This window comes from Balaenoptera acutorostrata, chromosome 8 (genome assembly GCF_949987535.1).
Source record: "Balaenoptera acutorostrata chromosome 8, mBalAcu1.1, whole genome shotgun sequence".
In the NCBI taxonomy this organism is placed as follows: domain Eukaryota; kingdom Metazoa; phylum Chordata; class Mammalia; order Artiodactyla; family Balaenopteridae; genus Balaenoptera; species Balaenoptera acutorostrata.
In genome coordinates this window covers 67,591,706-67,613,314 of record NC_080071.1, presented here as the reverse complement: position 1 = coordinate 67,613,314, position 21,609 = coordinate 67,591,706, and the positions used below count along the sequence as shown (strand labels likewise).

The 21,609-nt window shown below is 36.7% G+C and overlaps 1 protein-coding gene across 6 annotated transcripts in view; it reads right to left on the bottom strand.

The window, feature by feature from the left end:
- Positions 1–21,609, bottom strand: part of UNC80 (unc-80 homolog, NALCN channel complex subunit) — a 246,135-nt gene that overhangs the window by 201,089 nt on the left and 23,437 nt on the right. For all 6 annotated transcript variants that reach the window (XM_007187842.2, XM_057551653.1, XM_057551656.1 and 3 more), the window contains exon 7: positions 18,511–18,653. In XM_007187842.2, the coding sequence (XP_007187904.1) occupies positions 18,511–18,653 (143 nt within the window). The remainder of the gene's footprint in view (positions 1–18,510; positions 18,654–21,609) is intronic.

Below are 21,609 nucleotides of genomic sequence, written 5' to 3'. Positions count from 1 at the left end.
TACTGTCCTCCTAACTGGTCTCACTCATTTTGCTTTTGCTAGATACTACCTAGAAGTAGAGACATTTGAGAGAGTTTTGAAGGATAGGTAGCAATTATACAGGCAAAGTTGAGGATGGGTCAGGAGAGCGGATCAGCATTTCAGTCAGAGCGAACAATGCCTACGAAGGCAAGGATTTTCTTAAAAATCATGAGTTTTAAGTCGGTGGGGGAGAATCATGCAGTTGGTATAGCTGGTGAGTAATTTGGGTGGTGGACACTGATGAGAGTCTATAAAAACAGATGAGGTTCAGATCATGATGTTTCTTTTATGCTAAGCTTTCAGGTTGACTTGTACCTTGATAGAAATGGGCATAATATTTGTGTACTTCATTGGGATATTTTAATTTCAGTTTGATAATATTATGTAAAGGAGCCAAGGAAACTGCAAAGTGCTAAACAAACAGAAGGTATACTCTGAGGAAAATGAAATCATTTTGAAAATTCTAAAGTCATATATCCATATAATACAGCAAAACTAATTTAAAAAAAAATCTCAGAATTCTGGAATTCTATTATTCAGTTGAAACACACAATACATTCATTATTTAATGTTCAACTTAATTGCACTACAAATTAGTTTTAAGCAGTTACTCAGCATCTCAGGTATCTTAGGGGATAGGAAGGTAAGTAAGTTCAACTTCCTCACCTTGAGGAACGTATGGTCTGGTGAGAATGATAGACAATACATGGCAAATTATAAACTTAGAACTTCTGGAATCCAAAGATGGAATCTTAAATCTAAAATCTGAAATTAACCCCCAGCATAATTTCTTCCTGAATTAAATTATGCAAAAGAGAAAATTTTATACCCTGCTATCAATTAGCAAATGGTGCCACCCACACAGGAAGAGCTTCAGAAAAAAAAAAAAAAAAAAAGGCAGCCACTGAGAGTGAGAAGGAGAGGTTCTCCTTAATTTACTAGGCACATACTTTTTGAATTGGAGGTTATGACTCATTACTGGTTCAAGAAATTAATTCAAAAGGATATGACTATTATTAAAATATTAACTAGAATAAAAACTATCAAAATGCAACAAATGGAGTAAGGATTTGTATGGTTGGTGATACTTCTGTTTCACTTTACATACTTGCCGTGAGTCATGAGTAAAACATATTTCTTACTGTGGGTGCAGTAAAAAGTTCAGATATACAAACCCCGACCAGGTCTGGGGCCCTGTGAATCATTTTCATAGCCTTTCTGCTCCCCTACCAAAGCACGTGATGCCCTTTCTCCTCTCTACTCTCGTTAGCATTGTCTGGCATGTGGAGGGGTGACTGTCTATGTACACGATGGTTGTGACCGTTGATGTTATCTTGTAGTCTAATATTCTTGAATATTTTAATTGAAGTAGCAAACTAAGTATAAGTTACAATTCAACCACATAAGTTGCTACGATACTAATTATTTAACCGAGTGGGCAGTCAACTGATGGTAGAAAGCGTCTCTTCATATAAGTTCCTACGTATGGAATGTTAGAGTTTATCCCTCTTACAGGGAGCTAGAATACGCTTTGGACATCAACAGCATGGCAACTTTTAATCCATCAGGAGGTCCCATAGATTCTCCTTCCAACCACTTTGCATCAGCTCCACAGACCCCAACATGTCCCATTAGGCTTTACTGCAGTTACTTCTTCCTAGTCTTATTGCTTCCTCTCTCGTTTCTCCACTCCTCTGCTCAAACCCCTCCAATAGACTTTTAAATAAAAATCTTAAAATAAAATGCAAGCTGTTTACAGTGGCCAACATGGCCTGCATAATCTGGCTGTGTCTATCACTCTAACCTCATTATCATGCTTGCACTGGTGTGCCAGTTATTTATTTTTGCCTCTTAACTCCAAATTCATCTTTTCTGCTTGCTCGGTGAAAATGGATTCGGGTCCTCTAAATATTTTTCTGTTGACAGCTGGCACGATGTTAAGCGTTGTCAGTAGAGGGAATGGAAGAGGTATTGCAAGAGGAAAGAATTCTGCTTCCTGGTTCTGATGGACTTGCTTGGCACATTCCTGCACTGTGTGCAGCTTCTCTGGTACCAGGCTCCCGTCGTGTCTGTGTGTGTCCAGGGCTGAGCTCCTGCAGTGCACACGGCTTCCCCAGCATGCAGCGTCTGCAGCCTGGGTGCTTTTTCTAGCACCGGGCCCCTGCCGCACTCACAGCTCTTCCTGTGCCCAGCTCCTACCGTGATCAGTGGCCAACAGCTCCCCTGGCACGTCCCGTTTCAGGAAGTTCTGTAGCAAAGTGCCTCTACTAAGAGGCCCCCCCCCCCCATGAACAGCTTTCCCTAGCACCCTAGAGAGTGGATTTCTGACAAGTTCCAGAGGGCAGATTTCCAGCAAGTTCCCCTGATACAGCACCACGCAGACTTCTCTGCTGTTCAGTGAGGTGTGACTCCGTCCTCTCCAACAAGGTCTGGATCTCAGTCCTGGAGGGGCTTCTTCCTTGGGTGTTGTGTCTGAGCTTCAAAGTCGGTGACTGCTCCATTATATCTGCTATTTCTATGTTCTTTAGAATTCTCTTTACTTCTTACTAGCTGGTCCCTCATTACCCCAATCCCCCAATCCTCTGTTATACTTAATAATTCACAATATTAAACTTGCACTGTTCAAATTACTGTGTGGTTTCTCCTTCCTGATGGGACCCATCTGGATACATCTGGTAGTTGTGCTCTACTTACCCTGACCTTCTTACTACCCCTGAATACATCACGCTTTTGCCTGCTTCAGAGCTTTTCTCTATGTGGAAATTTCTATCCTTATGACCTAAGCTTTATCTGGGTTCTGTTCCAATGTCATCTTTCCAGAGAGGTCTTTCCTAACCATTATGGGAAATGGCTTCACTCTCCCACTATTCATCTCTTCATCTTGTTCTAATTTTCTTCATAGCACGTGGCGTGACTTGAAATTATATTCTATTTTTTTTACACGCTTATTGCCTGTCTTCATTTATTTGAATAAACTGATAAACTTCAGAAATGGATTCAAAACAAAGATGGTGAAATCAATGGCTTTTGTACATACAAGCAATAAACATTTTGAAAATGTAAATAAGAAAGGCCTTTTCAGGATTTCCCTGGTGGCACAGTGGTTAAGAATCTGCCTGAAAATTCAGGGGAAATGGGTTCGATCCCTGGTTCGGGAAGATCCCACATGCTGAGGAGCAACTAAGCCTATACACCACAACTACTGAGTCTGCATGCCACAACTACTGAAGCTCGCACTCTCTGTGGCCCACGTGCCACAACTACTGAGCCCACATGCTGCAACTGCTCAAGCCTGTGCACCTAGAGCCCGTGTTCCGCAACAAGAGAAGCCACTGCAATGAGAAGCCCACGTACATAACTTATTAATACATTCAAATTTAAATAATGTTTGACCTAACAAACTGAAGATAAACATCCACTCCAAAAAGTAAGGGAAAGAAAGATCAATTTAACATCATTTGGTATCAGTTTAGGTACGGAATATCTAACACTCAACATAAGATTTGATCATTGTCCTATATTATGGTTTACAAACCACTGGAAAAAAAATATCAGTATCAGGACATATTAGGAAAGATTGCACAGGCACTAAACAAGTTAGCCTAGAACATCAACCCACAAACTAAAAGAGAATGGTAATACAAGAAGCCGGCAACACTTGGAAACCACTATGAACAGTACTATAGAACATTTTAAAAAATCTTAGTAAACAAAAAGACAAACTATAATCATTGGAATAAATACTCAATTCTATAAAGATTTCCACTCTTTATAGGTGGAACCCATAAGTTTAATGTAATTCTCTTTTGTGTTCTGTACCCAGTTTCAATGTGTGGAGGTAGGAAGGGAGTGTTTCCCACACCACCAGCAATTCTCTGGACACCGACTGGATGTCCTACAATATAACTCAGTTCTGACACCTCCTACCTGGAGATAATGTCAGATTCTACAGGTTAAGGGTTCAGTGCTACAAGACTGCTCCCACTCCACTTCAGACACCAGTCACAAGTCCAGGCTGTTACCAGTGCTTCTGACCTACTAGCTATAGATTGGAGGTTCCCACAACCCCTGCCCCAGGACTTCAGCTTCCAGCTGCAAGTCCAGGTTGTTACCTGTACTTCTGCATGACTGGCTACAAATCAGATGTTCCCATGGTCCCCTCCTTGGGTTTAATTAATTCACTAGAGAGGCTAACAGCATTCAGGAAACTCATGTACTCACTAGATTATCAGTTTACTATAAAAGGCTATAACTCAAGAACAGCCAGACAGAAAAGATGCATAAGGCAAGGTATGGGGAAAGGGCACGGAGCTTTCATGCCTTCTCCAGGCTCACCACTGTCCCAGCACTTCCATGTGTTCACCAGCCTGGAAGCTCTCTGAACCCTCTCCGTTGGGTTTTTATGGAGGCTTCATTACATAGGCACAATTGATTAAATCACTGGCCATTGGCAACTAATTCAACCTCCAGTCTGTCTCCCCTTTTGGGAGGTCAGGGGTGAGGCTAAAATTTCCAACCCTCTAATCACGTGATTAGTTCTCCTGGCAGTCAGCCCTTAACCTTAGATGCTGTCCAAAAGTCACCTCATTAACATAACAAAAGACACCTTTGTTCCTCTCATCACTTAGGAAACTCTAAGGGGTGTAGGATCTTTGTACCAGAAACAAGGACAAAGACCAAATATCATATATTTCTTTTTATAAATCACAGTATCACAAATTCTAACCAAAATTCCAAAGGGATTTATCTTTTATAAATCAATAAGACTGTTCTGAAATTTAACTGGATGGATGAAAAAAAGTTTGGGAGTAATCAAGAAAGGTTTAACAGGAAGTATAAAGAGTATAAATTGCCAGATATTAATCTGTGTTTTACAACAATAATATTTAGCCAAGATTAACCATTTCAATGGTAGCCATATAATAGAAAATTTCCTTCCAATAGAAGAAAAAAGGAGATTAGAGAAAACTCAATCAGTTAACAGGCAGAGCAGAAGAGAAAAAAGAAACATAAAAAGCAGAGTATATAAAAAGCACAAAATAAAATAAAATGGAAAATATAAATCCAAAATGGCAGTTATCAAAATAAATACTGAATACATTCATGGGATAAAAGACAAGAATGTTCACATTGGATTTAAAAAACAAGGTTTAGTCACATGCTAATTACAAAAGAAAATCCTAAAAGTTGAGGGCACAGAAGTTTAGGAAGGGAGAGAATGGGTATAGATATGCAAATATAACTAAAAGGAAGTTGGTGTAGCAATAATAAAAAATAAACTTTGAGATAAAAGTATTATTAGATATAAAGATTGTCACCATAATGTTAAAAGAAAAACTTAGGAAGCTATGCTAATTCTAAACATGTATTCTACATACCTAACAAGAATGCTACCAAATGCTTAAAGCAAGACCTGAGAGACTTGTAAGGGGAAAATAGACAAATAAATAATAGCAGTAGTATTTTAACACACATTTTCTAGCAAATAGTAGATCAAGCATACAAAGATTAGTAAGAATATAGGAGATCTGAATAACACACTTAATATTATTTTCTTGTACCTTGCAGTGTTTACAAATGAAGTCTCAAAAGAAACTGAAAACTCAACATCTCACATAAACCTAGTACTCTAACCATAGTTGAATTCCAGTAGAAACTAATAGCAAAAAGAAAAGCTCTAATCAGTTAGCAAATTTAGAAATACACTTTGAAATAACTCATGGGTCAAATTAAAAGTTACAATTAGAATTTTTAAAATATTACATGGAATGATAATGATTCCACATATGAAAACGTGTGAGATACAGATAAAGTGGAATGAGAGGAACATTTAGAGATCTACATGCTTATAGCAGGATAAAGGAAACATAATGAAGTGAAAAATAATGAAGTAAGCATCTACTTCAATAGGTTAAAAAAAAAGTAAATAAACCCCCAAATAGTACAGAATAAAAAAAGATAAAATAGGAGCATATACTAATGAAATATTAAACAAAGACAGATAGGATTAACAAAAACAAATGTTATTTCTTTGATAAAACTAATAAAACTTAATCAAGAAATGTAGTAAAAAGTATGATCAAAATACTATCACTGAAAAAGCAGACATAACTAGATATGGTGATGGTTTCAGAAATGAGGGAAAACACTATGAACAATGGAATTAAAAGTTTGAATACCTAGATGAACACATATTTATCCAACCAAATTGATTCAAGAAGAAATTAAAACCTAAATAGACCCACCACCTTTAAAAATTGAACTGTGGTAAATAAAATTTATTTTAAAAATATATCAAGCCCAGAAGGTTTACAGCCAAATTTCATTAAACATTAAGGAAACAGGTATTTCTAGTTTTATACAAAGTGTTCCAAAGACAGAAAAAAGAGGGAACATTCTTTTCATGAGGCTATTATAAATTTGCTACTGAAACCAGACAAGAACAGAGCAGGAAAGGAAAATGAAAAGCCACACTCATTTATGAGCACAATGTAAAAATAATAAAATACTAACAAACTACATCCAGCAATGCACAAATTGGGTTTTCCCCAGGAATTTAAGGATGATTTATTATTAGAAAATCTATTAATTTACTACCTAAAAAGATTATAGGAGAACATGTCCACAGGATTTTCTTAATAGGTGCACAAAACCTTTTATAAAATTTATTATTAATTTATTAAAGTCAATAACAAAAATTAGAAAAGAGCTATAATAATAAGACTGTAGAATATTGGTAGAGTCAGGCAAATAGGGAGATGTAAAAGAATGGAGAGCCCCAAAATCATACACTAACCTATGTGGATACTGACACTGATACTCAATAAAGTTACAAATCTGCAGGAAAATAACTGTTTAAGAAATGCTGAGGGAAAAAATGAGTCATTCATGTGGAGAAACCAAATCCCTATTTCATACCACCATGTATCAAAAAAAGCCAACTTTAGATGAACTGGAGACATAGCAAAGGCAAAACAGAAGAAAACTATGGAGAAAATATTTATAACCAATATGAAAGGATTCTTAAAGAAGATAACATCCCCAACTATTTTAAGAGAGTACTGATAAATACGATTACTTCAAATGCAAAACTTCTATTAAAAAACATAAACAAAGTGAAAAGTGTACAAAATATAAAAGATAATTGCAATGTATTTAGCCTACAGAGGATTATTCTTCTCATTAATAAAGAATGCTTATAAATCAGTAAGAAAAAGACAAGTAGCTCAAATGGAGCAAAGGGTATGGAAGGAAATTTCACCAGAAAGAAAACCTAAAGAGAGAATAAACATAAAGAGATACTCTACTTCATGAATAATCAGGGAAATGTAGACTTAGACCACAATGAGATATCACCTCACACCCATCAGATCTGTGAGACTATAGAAGCCTGAAGACAGTAAGAAATGCTGAGGGTGCAAATACACAGGAACGCTCATACACTGCTGGTAAACCCTTTCAGGGTGCAATTTGGTGATATCTCATAAATTTTACAGTGTCCCTGCCTTATGATCCAGAAATTCTACCTTAGAGAAACCCTTGTACACAAGGAGACATGTACAAGAATGTTTATTGTAGCAATTTCGTTACAGTAAAAACCTAGAGAACATTCTCAAAGTCAGCCAAAGGAGAATAGGCAAGTAAATGCTAGTACGTATATTCATTTAACAAAAATTAATTAGGTGTTATATGATCTACCAGGCTGGGGTGCTTGTAATGTTCTATTTTATCTGGGTGCTGATTACTCTAGTGTATTCACCTATGAAAATACATAAAACTAACCACTTGGGTGTTGTGTACTTTTCTCTGTGTTTCTTTAGAGAATTTTAGCCAACTAAGATCTTGAACTTTATCAATATGGACTAAATATCCACTATTTATATATACAGAAACTCTATCCATATGTACACTATATTTTATATAATATACATATATATTTATACACATTTATACAGAACTCTGTATATCTATTATATATAACATAAATATATAATAAATATATAATGTAAATATTTATATATGTAATTTATATTATTTATATATATAGTTTTACACAAATGTCTCACCATCTTCTGGATGATGTGTTAGACTGTTCTTTCAAAATACTTTATTATCTAACTTTTCATTATGTAATCATTTTATTTAAAAGGCTGAGTTTCAGAATTGTGAATTGCTGAGTTTTCAGAAGAAGTATGAGGGTTAGATTCAAAATTAAGGTTCTCATCTTGGGCAGGATATCTCTTATTTGCCTCCAACCCCTGCTCCCCAACCCCATCCACTTTCCACCCTTCTCTACCTCCATGTCCAGAAAGACTGGTCTGTATAGACTCTATAGAAGGCTCCCATGCCTTTGGCTCCAGGGTGAATTCTGCAAAAGGAGGCTCCCACAGGAGATGGGAAGGAAGAAGGACAGTGATTTTCTCCCCAAGACTCCTCCCTCCCAGAGATCTGCTGAGGGCTCACACTGTGACCTAGTAGTGATGTGACCACGGTAGGTCACAGATCTTATTAATCACTCTCTCCCTACAGCTGTTCCCTCTCATTGCCCACTCAGACTTGGAGCCTCCTGGTGGGCCTCCTGATGGCACTCTCCCTGGAGTACTGCACTAGCTCTTGTGGTTTCGCTACATCCTATCTAAACCTTTGTAAATAGCCCTTTTTAATCTCTTCTCAAATTACCAGTCTATCACTTGTTTCCTCCTGAGACCCTGACTGGTTATGTCCCCAAGCCCAGTTTGAGGGAAAGTAACAACCTTGATTCTCATGTCTACCATTTTCCTAAGTGGCCTTCACCACTCTTCCCTCCCACCCACCCCACTCCATTTCTCATTTTTTAAAAAGCGTGGACTAACCCACTCCTCTCAGCCTATCATTCATACCTAGAATAAGAGGATTTTTTTTTTTTTCAGTGCTTTACTCTTGGATTTATAAAGAAAAGACAAAGTATGAGGTTGGCTTGGCTACCGGCTGGGTAATTTTAAGTCCTCAAGCATTTGTGACAGTCATTTGACTTTTTATAAGAGCCTGTTGTTTTCTTGACTAGGCTGCGGTGATGAAGGCAGACATTAGTAGTTCAACAGATTTCCATCCCCCCCATTGGACTAGCTACCTTTACCCTTTACCTTTTGCCCCACACCACAGTGTCCCCAAATATTTCTAGTTAGTAAATTAGTTTAGGAAGGTCCATAAATAATTTCAAATCCCTAGAGCAGTGTTCTATATAGTGATATGTCAATGTAATGCTTCTGTGAGAATTTGCAGACTCCCAAGTCTTATCCCAAACTTAACTAAACAAGAATTGCTGGTGATAGAACCCAGGAATCTTTATTTTAAACAATATCTCCAGGTAACCTTTTTTTTTCTTATTGAAGTATAGTTGATTTACAATATTGCATTCGTTTCAGGTGTATAGCAAAGTGATTCAGTTTTGTATATCTATATTTTTTTCAGATTATTTTTTGTTAGAGGTTATTACAAGATATTGAATATAATTCTCTGTGCTATATAGTAAATCCTTGTCCCTTATCTATTGTATATATAGTAATTTGGATCTGTTCATCCCATATTCCTAATTTCTCCAGGTAATTCTTAAACATTCTTAATAAGATTGGAGGGCAACTGCCCTAGAGAAACAAATAATGCATGACTTTTGTACTTTTAAACAACATCCAAAACAATTCCTATATGGAAACACTAACTGCAATGATATGTTGGTAGTTTTGTCCCTGAGGGTGCCAGATGACTATATTTCTGTCTTTACACACAAAATTTATTTGACTGAAAGTAATTACTACTGTACAGTTGAGTCTCATAGTCATTAACTACTTCCTAACAGATCAGTTCTGCTGATAATCAGATCTTCAACAGCAAGACTCCACCAATATACGGCTGCAATCAGAGACTAAAAACGAGTCTATAACTTAGGCAATCAAAATTTGTTAAGTAAATTCACATTTCAGTTACTTAATATTTAAAGAGACTCCGAAACAAGAATGAAGTTAACAGGCCATTCTATAGCAAATATTTATAACGTGAAGTATCTTCATTTTATCAAGTACAAGTTTATTTGGCTTAAAAGTTTGAGCTACACTGGGGTGAGTAGTCAATAAAAGGCAAGAATAATCAATCTTTTTTTTTTCATTTAGGACAGGATTATCAGACAATCAACTTGTCACTAAGTAACCAATAAAAGTCATTTTACTTAACTAATCAACTATCCACCTAATTAAGTGTGAGAAAAAATTTACATAAGTGAATAAAGCTGGTATGGGGACAGCTCATTGTATGATATGATAGGAGAGTTATTTCCAACTCTAATATTCTATGATTCTGTAAGTTATTTTGAAGAAAAAAGTGAAAATTTTATGAAAGTATGAATACAAGTTTTATTCTAAATGGTATATGTAAAAGTAATGAAGAGAAGTATATATACCAAAAAAATGATGTTTATATCTACCTGATGAGCTCATGGATAATTTTCAATTTTTTAAAGATATTTTATACCTTTAAATTTTTTTTCTATAATTAGCACATACCTCTTTGATATGTGTAGAATACATTATGACCAAAAAAGACTGTCAAAAAAAGGTAGGAATTGCTTTAGTGAATTTTCCAAGCAACTACAGCTTTAAGGAAACCAAGTTATTATTAATTAGGGTTGGGAGATGCTAGTAGAATGCATCCGAAGCAAAAAAACACTTTGGAAATAACAGACAATCTATGGAGGAAGAGAACTGCGGAAATTAGTCCTGACCCTATGCAGTATTTAATGAAGCAGAAATTAAGTCTATGCATATGGTAATTAAAGATGAAATCTGACATTAATTTTAAAAAACTAGCTACCTCTTCTCTGACTGCAGAGTTCCAGGAAGAGTGATGTTCAGTTCAGTCAAGGTCAGGGCAAAAGAGATGGTAAATTGGATTTCTTTGATATAAGAGGACAGCTTTTGTTCCTAGGATATTTGCATTGTCTTGTGATTAAAGTTCTCTTTATTTCTGATTAATACATGAACTTCTCCAGTGCAGACACATTAACATTAGCATTTTCTGAAAGGTCTAACTTGTGACTCATTTCCATGGCAACCAGTCCCTGCAGCTAGGCAAAGAGAAGACATAATTCATTTTTTCCAAAGTGCCACCGAGTTCATATCTAATTCACACGTGTAGGTTTATGTGTGCTATGGGTGACTGTGGGCATATATGTGTCAATGAATGCATATACACATAGATGATTGACTGTGGCAATATCAGAGAATGGGAAAAACCATGTCTTTCCACAAATAGGAAACCTTGGACATTATAGTTGGCTTTTTCTTTACAGGCAAATCAGAATAAAGCCATTAACACTGAGTTTTGGCAGAGGAAAGAAAGATCATTTGTTATTTATATTTGCAAAATTCCAATGCTTACTATGGTTGAGAAAAATTATGTAAGAAATATAAGTTCTTGGGTATTTTATGACCTCAATATTTCACCCTAACATTGTTTTTCACAATTGTTTAAAGTCAGGCAGAAGCAGAGTATTTGAGGTAAGAAATCACTTACATTTAAATTAAATTAAATTCCTTGGAATGTGTGTAGAACAGAATTAGTAAAGAAGAAATATGAGGATACTTAATGACTGATATAAAGAAAATACAGATATATAGTCATAATAATTATATATAAAATGATGGTGACATTGTAATCATTATTGTTTATTGTAATTAGCTTCCAAAATAGCCCCTAATGATCCCTGCTTCCTGGTATTCACACCCTTGTGGAGTCTCCTCTCACACTGTACTAGGGTTGGTTTGTGTGATACACAGAATATAGCAGAAGTGATGGCATGTCACTTCGGTGATTAGGTTATAAAAGACACTGAAGATTCCATCTGGAGATTAGGTTATAATAGACAGTGAGACTTCCATCTTGGTTCCTCACCCTCTTTCCTGGGTAACTTGTTTTGGGGGAAGCCAACTATCAGGTCATGAGGAACTCTATGAGGAGGCCCAGATGTTGAAGAACTGAACCCTTTGGTCAACAGCCATATGAGTGACCTTGAAAGTAGACTCCAGCTCATTCAAGTCTTCAGATGACTGCAGCTCTGGACAGTATCTTGAGAGATCCTGAGCCACAACCACTTAGCTAAGCTGTTTCTGGATTCGTGATTCTCAGAAACTATGTGAGATAGTAAATTTCTTTCATTTTAACCTGCTAAGAAATTTGGGTAACTTGTTGTACAGCAATTGTAGCGAATACAGATTTTGGTACCAAAAATAAACATGAAAAAGAAGTGGCAAGAGAGAAGTGGGGAAAGGTAAGCTTGGTCATGAATGATCATGAAGACTTAACATATGCTGACCAAGGAGTTTGAAATGTATCCTAAAAACTATGGGTAGCCACTGAAGATTTGTTAGCAAGGGAATAGAATGATCAGATATGTATTTTAAATCACTTTTGTAACATCATATGGATAATGGTTTAGAAGGAGGCAACACTGAATGTAGAGATACCAGTTAGGATCACTTGCAGAAATCCAAATAAGAGATGATAAGGATCTGAACTAAGGCAGTGACTATGAGGTTGGAGAGAAGGAGAGGATCTGAGAGACATTAATAAGGCAGAATGTAAAGGACTTGGAGTGGAGTAAACCTCACATTTTTGACTAAGATGTGTGGGTTGATAGTGGTGCCATCTACTGAAATAGGGAAGGTAAGAGAATGCATTTGGTTTTAGACAGGCTGAGTTTGAGGTACAGAAAGAGCTTTCTATCAGTCTCTTGATTACATGGGTTTGGAGCCTAAAAGAGTTGTCTAGATGCGATATCTTTTGAGGGTCATCATCACATTGCGAGTCATTGAAACTACGGCAGTGAATAAGACCACTCAGAGGGAGAATGTGGGAGGAGAGGGAAACAGCAACAGTAAGAGGAGGGCCATGGAGGAGAAGGCAAAGAAAAAGTCTATAAAGATTCAATTTGAAAGGTAAGGAAAACAACAACAACGACAGAGTATAATGTGAAAAAAGTCAAGGAGGAAGTGTCAGGAAGTGTAGAGTGGCCACCGGGGTTAAAGTGTTAAAAGATCTAGTTAGATAAGGACCAAATAGAGGCTGAGTTTCAGACCTGTTGGGAGAGGTCAGGGGAAGGTGATGCTAAGCATTTGTTCCTGAAAATGACTAATTCTGGCAAACCACCACAACACTTTCTCCTTTAATGAGGGATCAAGAAGAACCGAGGCTTCCATAAAAACATAATTAAGGAGATGGGTAGCTTGCTATAGGAACTCCACTGTGCTCCCCCTAAAGACCTACCTTCTCATGGAAGAGGAGTGAAGAGTGTGGACTGTGTAACTGTCTAGATTGGGCTCAGATCTAGCTCTTCTACTTTCTAGCTGTGTGTCCTTGAGTGAGTCATTTAATCTAAGCTTCAGTTCCTCATCTTTAAAAGAGAAACAATGTCTTCTTTGCATGGCTGTTGTGAAGATTAAACTCATCTGCTTATTCAGTGCCCTTCACTAGGCCATGTGCCTGGCACTAGAGATAGAGCAATGAGTAAAAGAGATTTGGTCCCTCTGCTAATGGATTTTACAGTCTAGTGAAGGAGATAGCTAATCACACAGGTCTTTAAATTACAATTGCCATTTGTACCGTAAGAGAAAACAGGGAGTTCTGTGATTGTATTTAAAATCTGCCAAAGCCTCTCTAGGAAGTAAGGAAATGCTATTTAAATTGAGTCTTGAAGAATGAGGAGCTGGTTAAGTAAAGAGAGATGGAAGAACCATCCAGGCAGATGGAATAACATACTCCAAATCTCAGAGCTAAGAGGAAGTACGATGCATGTGAAGAACTCAGAAGATGTTGGAATCTAGTGACGCGAATGTGAGTAATTACACAATGTTAGACAGGAGAACTAGACAGCAGCTAGATAATGTGGAGCTTTGAGGGGTATTTCAAGGATTTTGAATTTTATCTTGATAGCAGTGGGCAGCCTTTGAAAAAGTTAAAGTGTAGGAGTGGCATGATTAATTTTTTTCATGACTCTGTATGTCCTCTGTTGGGTGGTGACAAGAGTGAATAAGAGAAGTTTAATAAGTAGGCTGTTGCAGGACTCCAGGCAGGAGGCCATGAATGGCTTGGATAATGGTGGTGTCCATAGAGGTAGGTGGAAGTAAGCAGATTCAGAATATTTTTATATGTGACTTTTCTCAGTCTTCCTTATATCATAAATTTAATAACTACTCATAGAGTTGCTCAACTCCAAAACCTAAGTTATGCTTGATTCTTTTCTTTTTCTCACTCTTCACATCCAGTCATGTCAGCTCTACCTTAAATATATCTCAACTGCAACCTCATCTCAGCCTTTCCACCCCTGCTACCACCATCCTAACCAAGGCACATCCTCTCTCACCTGGACCATGGCAAATGTCTCCTAACTAATCTCTGTGTCTATTTCTGCTTTCCAAGCCTATTTTCATAAACCATCTGGAGTGATATTTTAAAAGTATAATTCAGTTAATGTCACTCCACTGCTCAAACAACTCCAATGACTTTTCATCACACCTGGAACAAAATTCATACTTCTTACCATGGCTTCCTGGCTCCTCCGTAATCTGACCTCTAATAACCACTTTGGTTTGATTCCCTACACCTTACCCCCCTGCTCACCACTAGCCCCTGGTCACACTGGTCTCCCTTCCGTTCCTGGAACACACTGAGCTTATTCCCACTTCAAAGCCTTTGGACTCGTTCCCTCTGCCTGGATTGCTCTTCCCAGATCTTCCTGAGGCTGTGTCCTTCATATCATTTAGGTCTCTATGAAAAAGAGCCCATTTCCCATCCCTTTGCTTTGGTTTTGCCTTCTTCTAGTCCTAGAGTAACCTGAAAATAATTTTACTTATTTATGCATTTACTCTCTTTTATCTATCTTTTTAGAAAATGAGCTCTTTGAGGACAAGAACTTTGACACTGAAACAACCCTAGTGTCTAGAATACACTTAAAATATATAGAAATGAATGAATAAATGAAAATTTAGACAAAACTATGAATGTAAAGACCCTAGTTCTGTTTTTTGGCACACAGGAGACATCCAACAACAGGTAGTTCCTGTTGTTATTCTCTTTAGTCTGTGTAGTAATGAGCTACTATTTCCCCAGATATGATTAAATTATACCGTTGATAACTTGGTTAGTGAGTTATTGTCAGCAAATAAAATGTGAGTCTTGGTGTGTGGAGGGGTCATCATGGTGGTTACTTTTGAATAAGTGGAACAGTAATATGAGAAGAGTCTGTACCTACTCAAAAGGACTATGACGGATACACTTTGGGGAGCCACCCCTGCTTCCCACCTGATGGTGGTCACACCCTTTATAATCCTCTTTTCTTGAGTTTGGGCAGGGCCTGTGACTTTCATATAACCTATAGAATAGGGCAAAAGTAATGGCATGTCGCTCCTGTGATTAGGTTATTTTATATGACAACGATAATGAGATGTCACTCCTGTGATTATGTTATATTATAAGGACTGTATAGGCAGACTGGAATTAGAGAGGACTTCTCTCCCTTGCTGGTTTTAAGGAAGTAAGCTGCCATGTTGTGAGGTAGCCTGTGGAGAGGTCACATGGCAATGAACTGTGGGTGGCCTCTAGGAATGGAGAGCAGCCCCCAAATAATAGCCAGCAAGGAAACAGGGCCCTCAGTCCTGCACCCACAGGAAATGAATTCTGTCAACAACCTGAAAAGGCTTGTAAGTGGATCTCTCCTGAGTCAAGCCTGTGATGAGACTGCAGTCCATCCTGACACCTGGATTTCAGTCTGGTAAGACCCTGAAGCAGAGAGTCCAGCTAAACTGTGCCTGGATTTCTGATGTACAGAAATTTTGAAATAATAAATGTATGTTGTTTTAAGCCAGTAAGTTTGTTGTAATTTGTTACATAGCAATAGAAAACTAATACAAGAACCATATACAGAAACTAAAGAAGAGCAAAATTTAGTCAAATATAAAAAGGACATGCCAAATACATATATATGTATGTATAACTGAATCACTTTGCTGTAAATCAACTATACTTCAATTCTTTAAAAAGGCCATTAAATAGAGTTATCTAAAAATGAAATGAGTTTCATCTGAGAGTACTAACTTTCTCATTGCTGAAAGTGTTCAAGTGGTTAAAATGTGGTTAGTTTATCAGCAAGGAGACAGGAGATTGGATTGGTTACCCTCACAGGGTTCCTGCCACATTAAAAATGATATGATTTTAAGAATGAATTATCACCATTGACCTGGCACAGTAAATCCTGTGGATAAACACAAACAATCCCTGCTTACACAACTAAAGTTGCTGTCAAAATTTCATATCCCCAACCAGCAAAAGCTTATTCAACGGAGCCATTTGCTTTTAAAGTCTAAAATAAAGACACAAAAATAAACTCTTTTCATTTTGCTTTTTGAAAGCACAACATAGTGTTTTGGTTAAAAAGCAATTATATTCATTTGGTTCCATGCTTTCAACAATTCTAAGAAATCTTAAAAAATAAAACACTATACACGGGGAGGGGGAAGGGTTAGCTGGGATGAAGTGAGAGAGTGTCATGGACATATATACACTACCAAATGTAACATAGCTAGCTAGTGGGAAGCAGCCGCATAGCACAGGGAGATCAGTTCGGTGCTTTGTGACCACCTAGAGGGGTGGGATAGGGAGGTGGGAGGGAGACGCAAGAGGGGGGGATATGGGGATATATGTATATGTATAGCTGATTCACTTTGTTATAAAGCAGAAACTAACACACCATTGTAAAGCAATTATACTCCAATAAAGATGTTAAAAAAATAAAAATAAAACACTATACCCATGTGGCCTGGTTCTGGTGCCAAAAGGAGGTAGATCATTTTAAAATTACCTACAAAAAGGCAAGTTAATACTGAGAGGAAATATCTGTGAATCTTCTCTCTGGGGGTGAGGGAGGTATAAGGACTTGTATCCAGAATACATTAAAAACTCCTACAATTCAATAATAAGAAGACAAACAACTCAGTTAAAACTTGGGCAACGGTTTGAATAGGTATTTCACCAAAGAAGATATTCAGATAGCTAACAAAGACATGAAAAAATACTTAACATCATTAGGTATTAGGGAAATTAAATTAAAGCCACAATCAGATCCCACGTCACACCCACTAGAGTGGCTATAATAAAAAGACAACAACGAGTTCTGCCGAAGATACAGAGAAAAATGAACCCTCATACATTTCTGGTGGGAATGTAAAATGGTGCAGCCATTTTGGAAAACAGTTTGATAGTTCTTTAAAAACTTAAACATAAATTTACCATACAACCCAGCAATTCCACTCCTAGGTATCTACCCAACAGAATGAAAAACATTTGCCCATCCAAAAACTTATATGTGAATGTTCATCGAAGCATTATTCACAATAGGCAGAGTTAGAAACAACCTAAACATCCATCAACTAACGAATGGATAAACAAAATGTAATACATCCATACAACAGAATACTATTCAGCAAAAATAGGAATAAACTGTACATTCTATCATCTAAAACACTGTGCTGAAGGAAAGAAGTCAGATGCAAAAGACTGCAGATGGTATGATTCCACTTATTTGAATTATCCAGAATTGCAACTATATATAGACAAAAAGCACACTAAGCGATCAGTGTTTGAAATGGGCAGAGGGGATGCTTTTGGGTGATAGAAAATGTTCTGAAATTGAATTGTGTTGATAATTGTACAATTTTGTAAATTTGCTAAAAATCATTAAATTGTACACTTAAAATGGGTTAATTTTATGGTATGCAAATTAAACCTCAATAAAACTATTTTAAAAATACCTCCTTTTAAAATACTATCTACTAGACAATAACGTCATTTGAAAACAGGGATATACAAATGGTCTCAGGGACCCTCCTCTCCTAGGTGGAGTTTATAGATGGGTACAAAGGCAAACCTCATGAATCCAGGCTTTCATAATTTTATCAGGGAGTAGGAAGAAGTGGATTAATGTTTGCCCCTAGGGAAGGCGTCGGTAAGTAACGTCACTACGACACAAGCTAACAGAGGCAGCCTTGGAATATTTACAAAGAACAGACTTTGGAATTCCCTGTGAGTACTTTAGAAGCACTCATTTTTTAATACAAGGATCTGCTGGTATAAAGTATTTTTATACATTAGAGCAGATCATTTCACACTCCTGCAACATAATCTTTTGATAGCATCATGTTTCTGCATCAAAATGTTTAAAATATTATTCAGTTCAGACATCTCATTGCCAGACATGTCTTTCCACATCTACCCGAGTGTGTTTAAATGAGCTATTCATAGCTCATTTCTGGAATTATTAATCTAATTATACTTTGACCAAGAATATGTATATACATATCATGCACTTACACATTTTAAGGGACAGAGGCTATATAAGTAGCTAGAAATGTATATTTAATTTTGGGGAGCTGCGGATACATTTTTGACCCTAACATTGCAATCGTGTACCTGGAATGCGATGGTCCTCTTTCCTGGGAAGTCAGGGAGGACAGACTTCCATCAAGGGAGTTTCCTCGGTGGCAGCCTGAAATGGTGGCCTTGGGTGAGATGGAATCTGACTGGGACGTTTCAGAGACCACCTGGAGTCCCTTCTGGGGGTGGAGATAGTAGATTAGTGCTTTTTTTTCCTTCAGGCATATCCTCTAGAATCATCTATCCTATTACATACATTGTTTTTAAAATTAACAAAATTTGCAGCATAGTTAAATATCATGTCATAGACAAAGGGATTTTGCCTTCATTTAAGAGGGAATGGAAACTGGCTTCTAGAGAGCCCCTGTGTCACTCTAAGCCTTAGGCTAAGTACTTTCATGTCCTTTATTTCACTTCGCCCTTGATTCTTTTCTTTTTCACCTCCATGTCCAGTATCTACAGAAGAAGAGCTAAAAACCAACAATTCATCCAAGATACACCAATACTGAGGTGAACTGAATAGAGACATGAGGCAGAAAACAAGGGTCAGGTTATAAAGAGCTAATCAAATCAAAGACAAAACATAAGAATGAAAGTGCAAGGTTCAGGTTTTGCCATTACATATCAGGGGGGCATGTAATACATTTTTCCAATTGGATACAATTACCTTTACTTGTACGTACAAATTCATTTCACTTTATTTACAGAGTAGTTTAATTACATTTAGCTGATAAATGTAATTCTGCCCAGGTAATGTGAGCTATTTTTCCATCAGTATTACAGATAAAGTTCTTTGCTGAAAGATAAAGACCCTCAAAAACTGATCATAGCATTTTAGCCCTTACAATTTCTATTTTCATATGTAAAGTAAGAAAGCATCGTTCAAACTTGATGCATAGAGAGACAAATACACCTAGAAATTTGATGAAATAAATCCTCTGAATTTGATCAAAGAATCCTTCCGCATGAACGTATTATGTGTGTTTCATGTTAGATTTTTGGAGATAAAAAAATATTGGATGAACCTGAACCTTGAAATCCAGAGCTTACAGTTTAGTTTTAAGAGAGGTAAATACAGGTTACAGCAGCACACCTGATAGAAGTATAATGCAAGCCACATATAGGAGACACACATCTAATTTTTAAAGTAGTAAAAAGAAATAGGCAAAATTAAAATTTTAATAATATAGTCTGTTTAATCCCAAATTTTCATTTCAACATGTCATCAATATAAGTGTTACTAATAAGTATTTACATTTTTTTTATACTAAGTTTTCAAACTCTGGTATACATTTTATACTTAACATCAATTCAGACTATTCAATCAATTCAAACTAATCATATTTCAAGTATTCAATAGCCAAATGGGCCTGGTGGCTATCATATTGGACAGTGTAGGTTTAAAGTAATTAGACAAGAGTTCATGGGGAGTCAAGATCTAAATTCATTCCTAAAAGAAAGATACAATTTAGATAGATGACAGGGAGGAGGAAACAGTCTGAGGAAAGACCCAGAGGCTAAACTGCATGCTCTGCCCCCTGGGAGCAGTGCTTAACTAACTGAAGGGATAATCAGGGTCACCTAAGAAGGATGAGGTCAAGTGGTGGAATGCACAGAGAGCCAGGGAGAGGAGTGTGGTCTTGAGGTGATGGTTGATGGGATCCACTAAAGGTTCCTAAGGAGGAAGGGATATAATAAAAGGATGGCACCTTGTATATAATGAGCCTCTGTGGAATGATGAGTTAATAAATAAATGATGCATTAGGAAGATTAGTCAGGCATTATGAACTGATATTTATGTGAAGCAGGAGAGGCTAGAGGTAGAAAATCCAATCTGTGGTTCCAGCTGCAATCTAGTTAGAGGACCTGGATTTAGCGGGGTAACAGTGCACACCTGAGCAACAGGATGAAAAAACAATATGACTCAAGAATTCAAATGGAGAGGATTAAAGAGACTGAAATGTGGGATTTATGTATTTCATTGTATCTAGATGTCTTCAAGTTATAAGATGCACCATTATTTTATGTATGATTAAGAAAAAATTTCCATTAATTAAATTAGGACACTTCTTATCAGTGAGAACTTTATTTTATACGTATTAAAAAGGTCTACCTTAGCCTTATTTATGCAGAGCTTTTGATTATATATCAATCCCATGTATATGTAAAAAGGAAAATATAAGTGAAATAAATTTGTGTAGGTATTCCTAAAATTCTTTCACATTTAGCAATTTCAACTCAGAGCTGTTGATATATATTTTTCCATAAAATAACTTCCTCTGTGTCAAGAATGTTATTTCTTAAAAGAGTGCTTCACTATCCCCTCTGACATACTCTTCTAAGCCACTGACCCTGATTCTGCAAACCTAGATGCTGAAAATGACCAAATTTATGCTGCAAGAATGACAATCATATCAAGACTTCTACCAGGCAGGGAGATGGTAAGAGGCCAAAGATCATGAAATACACTAGATTTCAAATATGTTAAAAGTGAAAAAAATGTACATCTTAGAATAGATGAAATACAGCATATAAATCACCGTGTCTATACTTAGCAATTGCTCAGTAGGAGATACACTAGGACTCCAAAATTTCTAGTTTTGAGGGTGAAAAAGATGATACTACTCCTGGCAATAATGCATGAGTTGGAAAGAGGATCCAATTTTGATGGAAAGCAGTAAACTGTATTTTTCACATGCTGAACTGGAAGTGAAAGCAGGTCATCTAACACGTATTAAGTTAATGACAGTATATATTTCTATGTGGCTTTGAACTACCCTGGTCTTCATTTCTCTTCCGAATCAAATAGTACATGATGAATTTACATTAAATTGTATTCTGTTTTATTACGCATCTTCTGTTTTATGTGGATTGGTCTTGATTCCTCATTAAACTTTAGTTTCCTTAAAGGATGCTGTAATCTTAAGCCTCCTTTCCTTCCCCACTGCTGCAGTACTATTGTACCTATATTAGGTTTGCCTAGCAAATATTAGGAGATTCAATACTTGAGAACAAGATGATACTTGAGTTAATGCAGGACGAATAATGATAACTAACATTTATTGTTACATGCTAGCCATTGAGATAAAGCACTGGTCAAGTCTTACCCTTCACACTACACTATGTTCAAGGAAT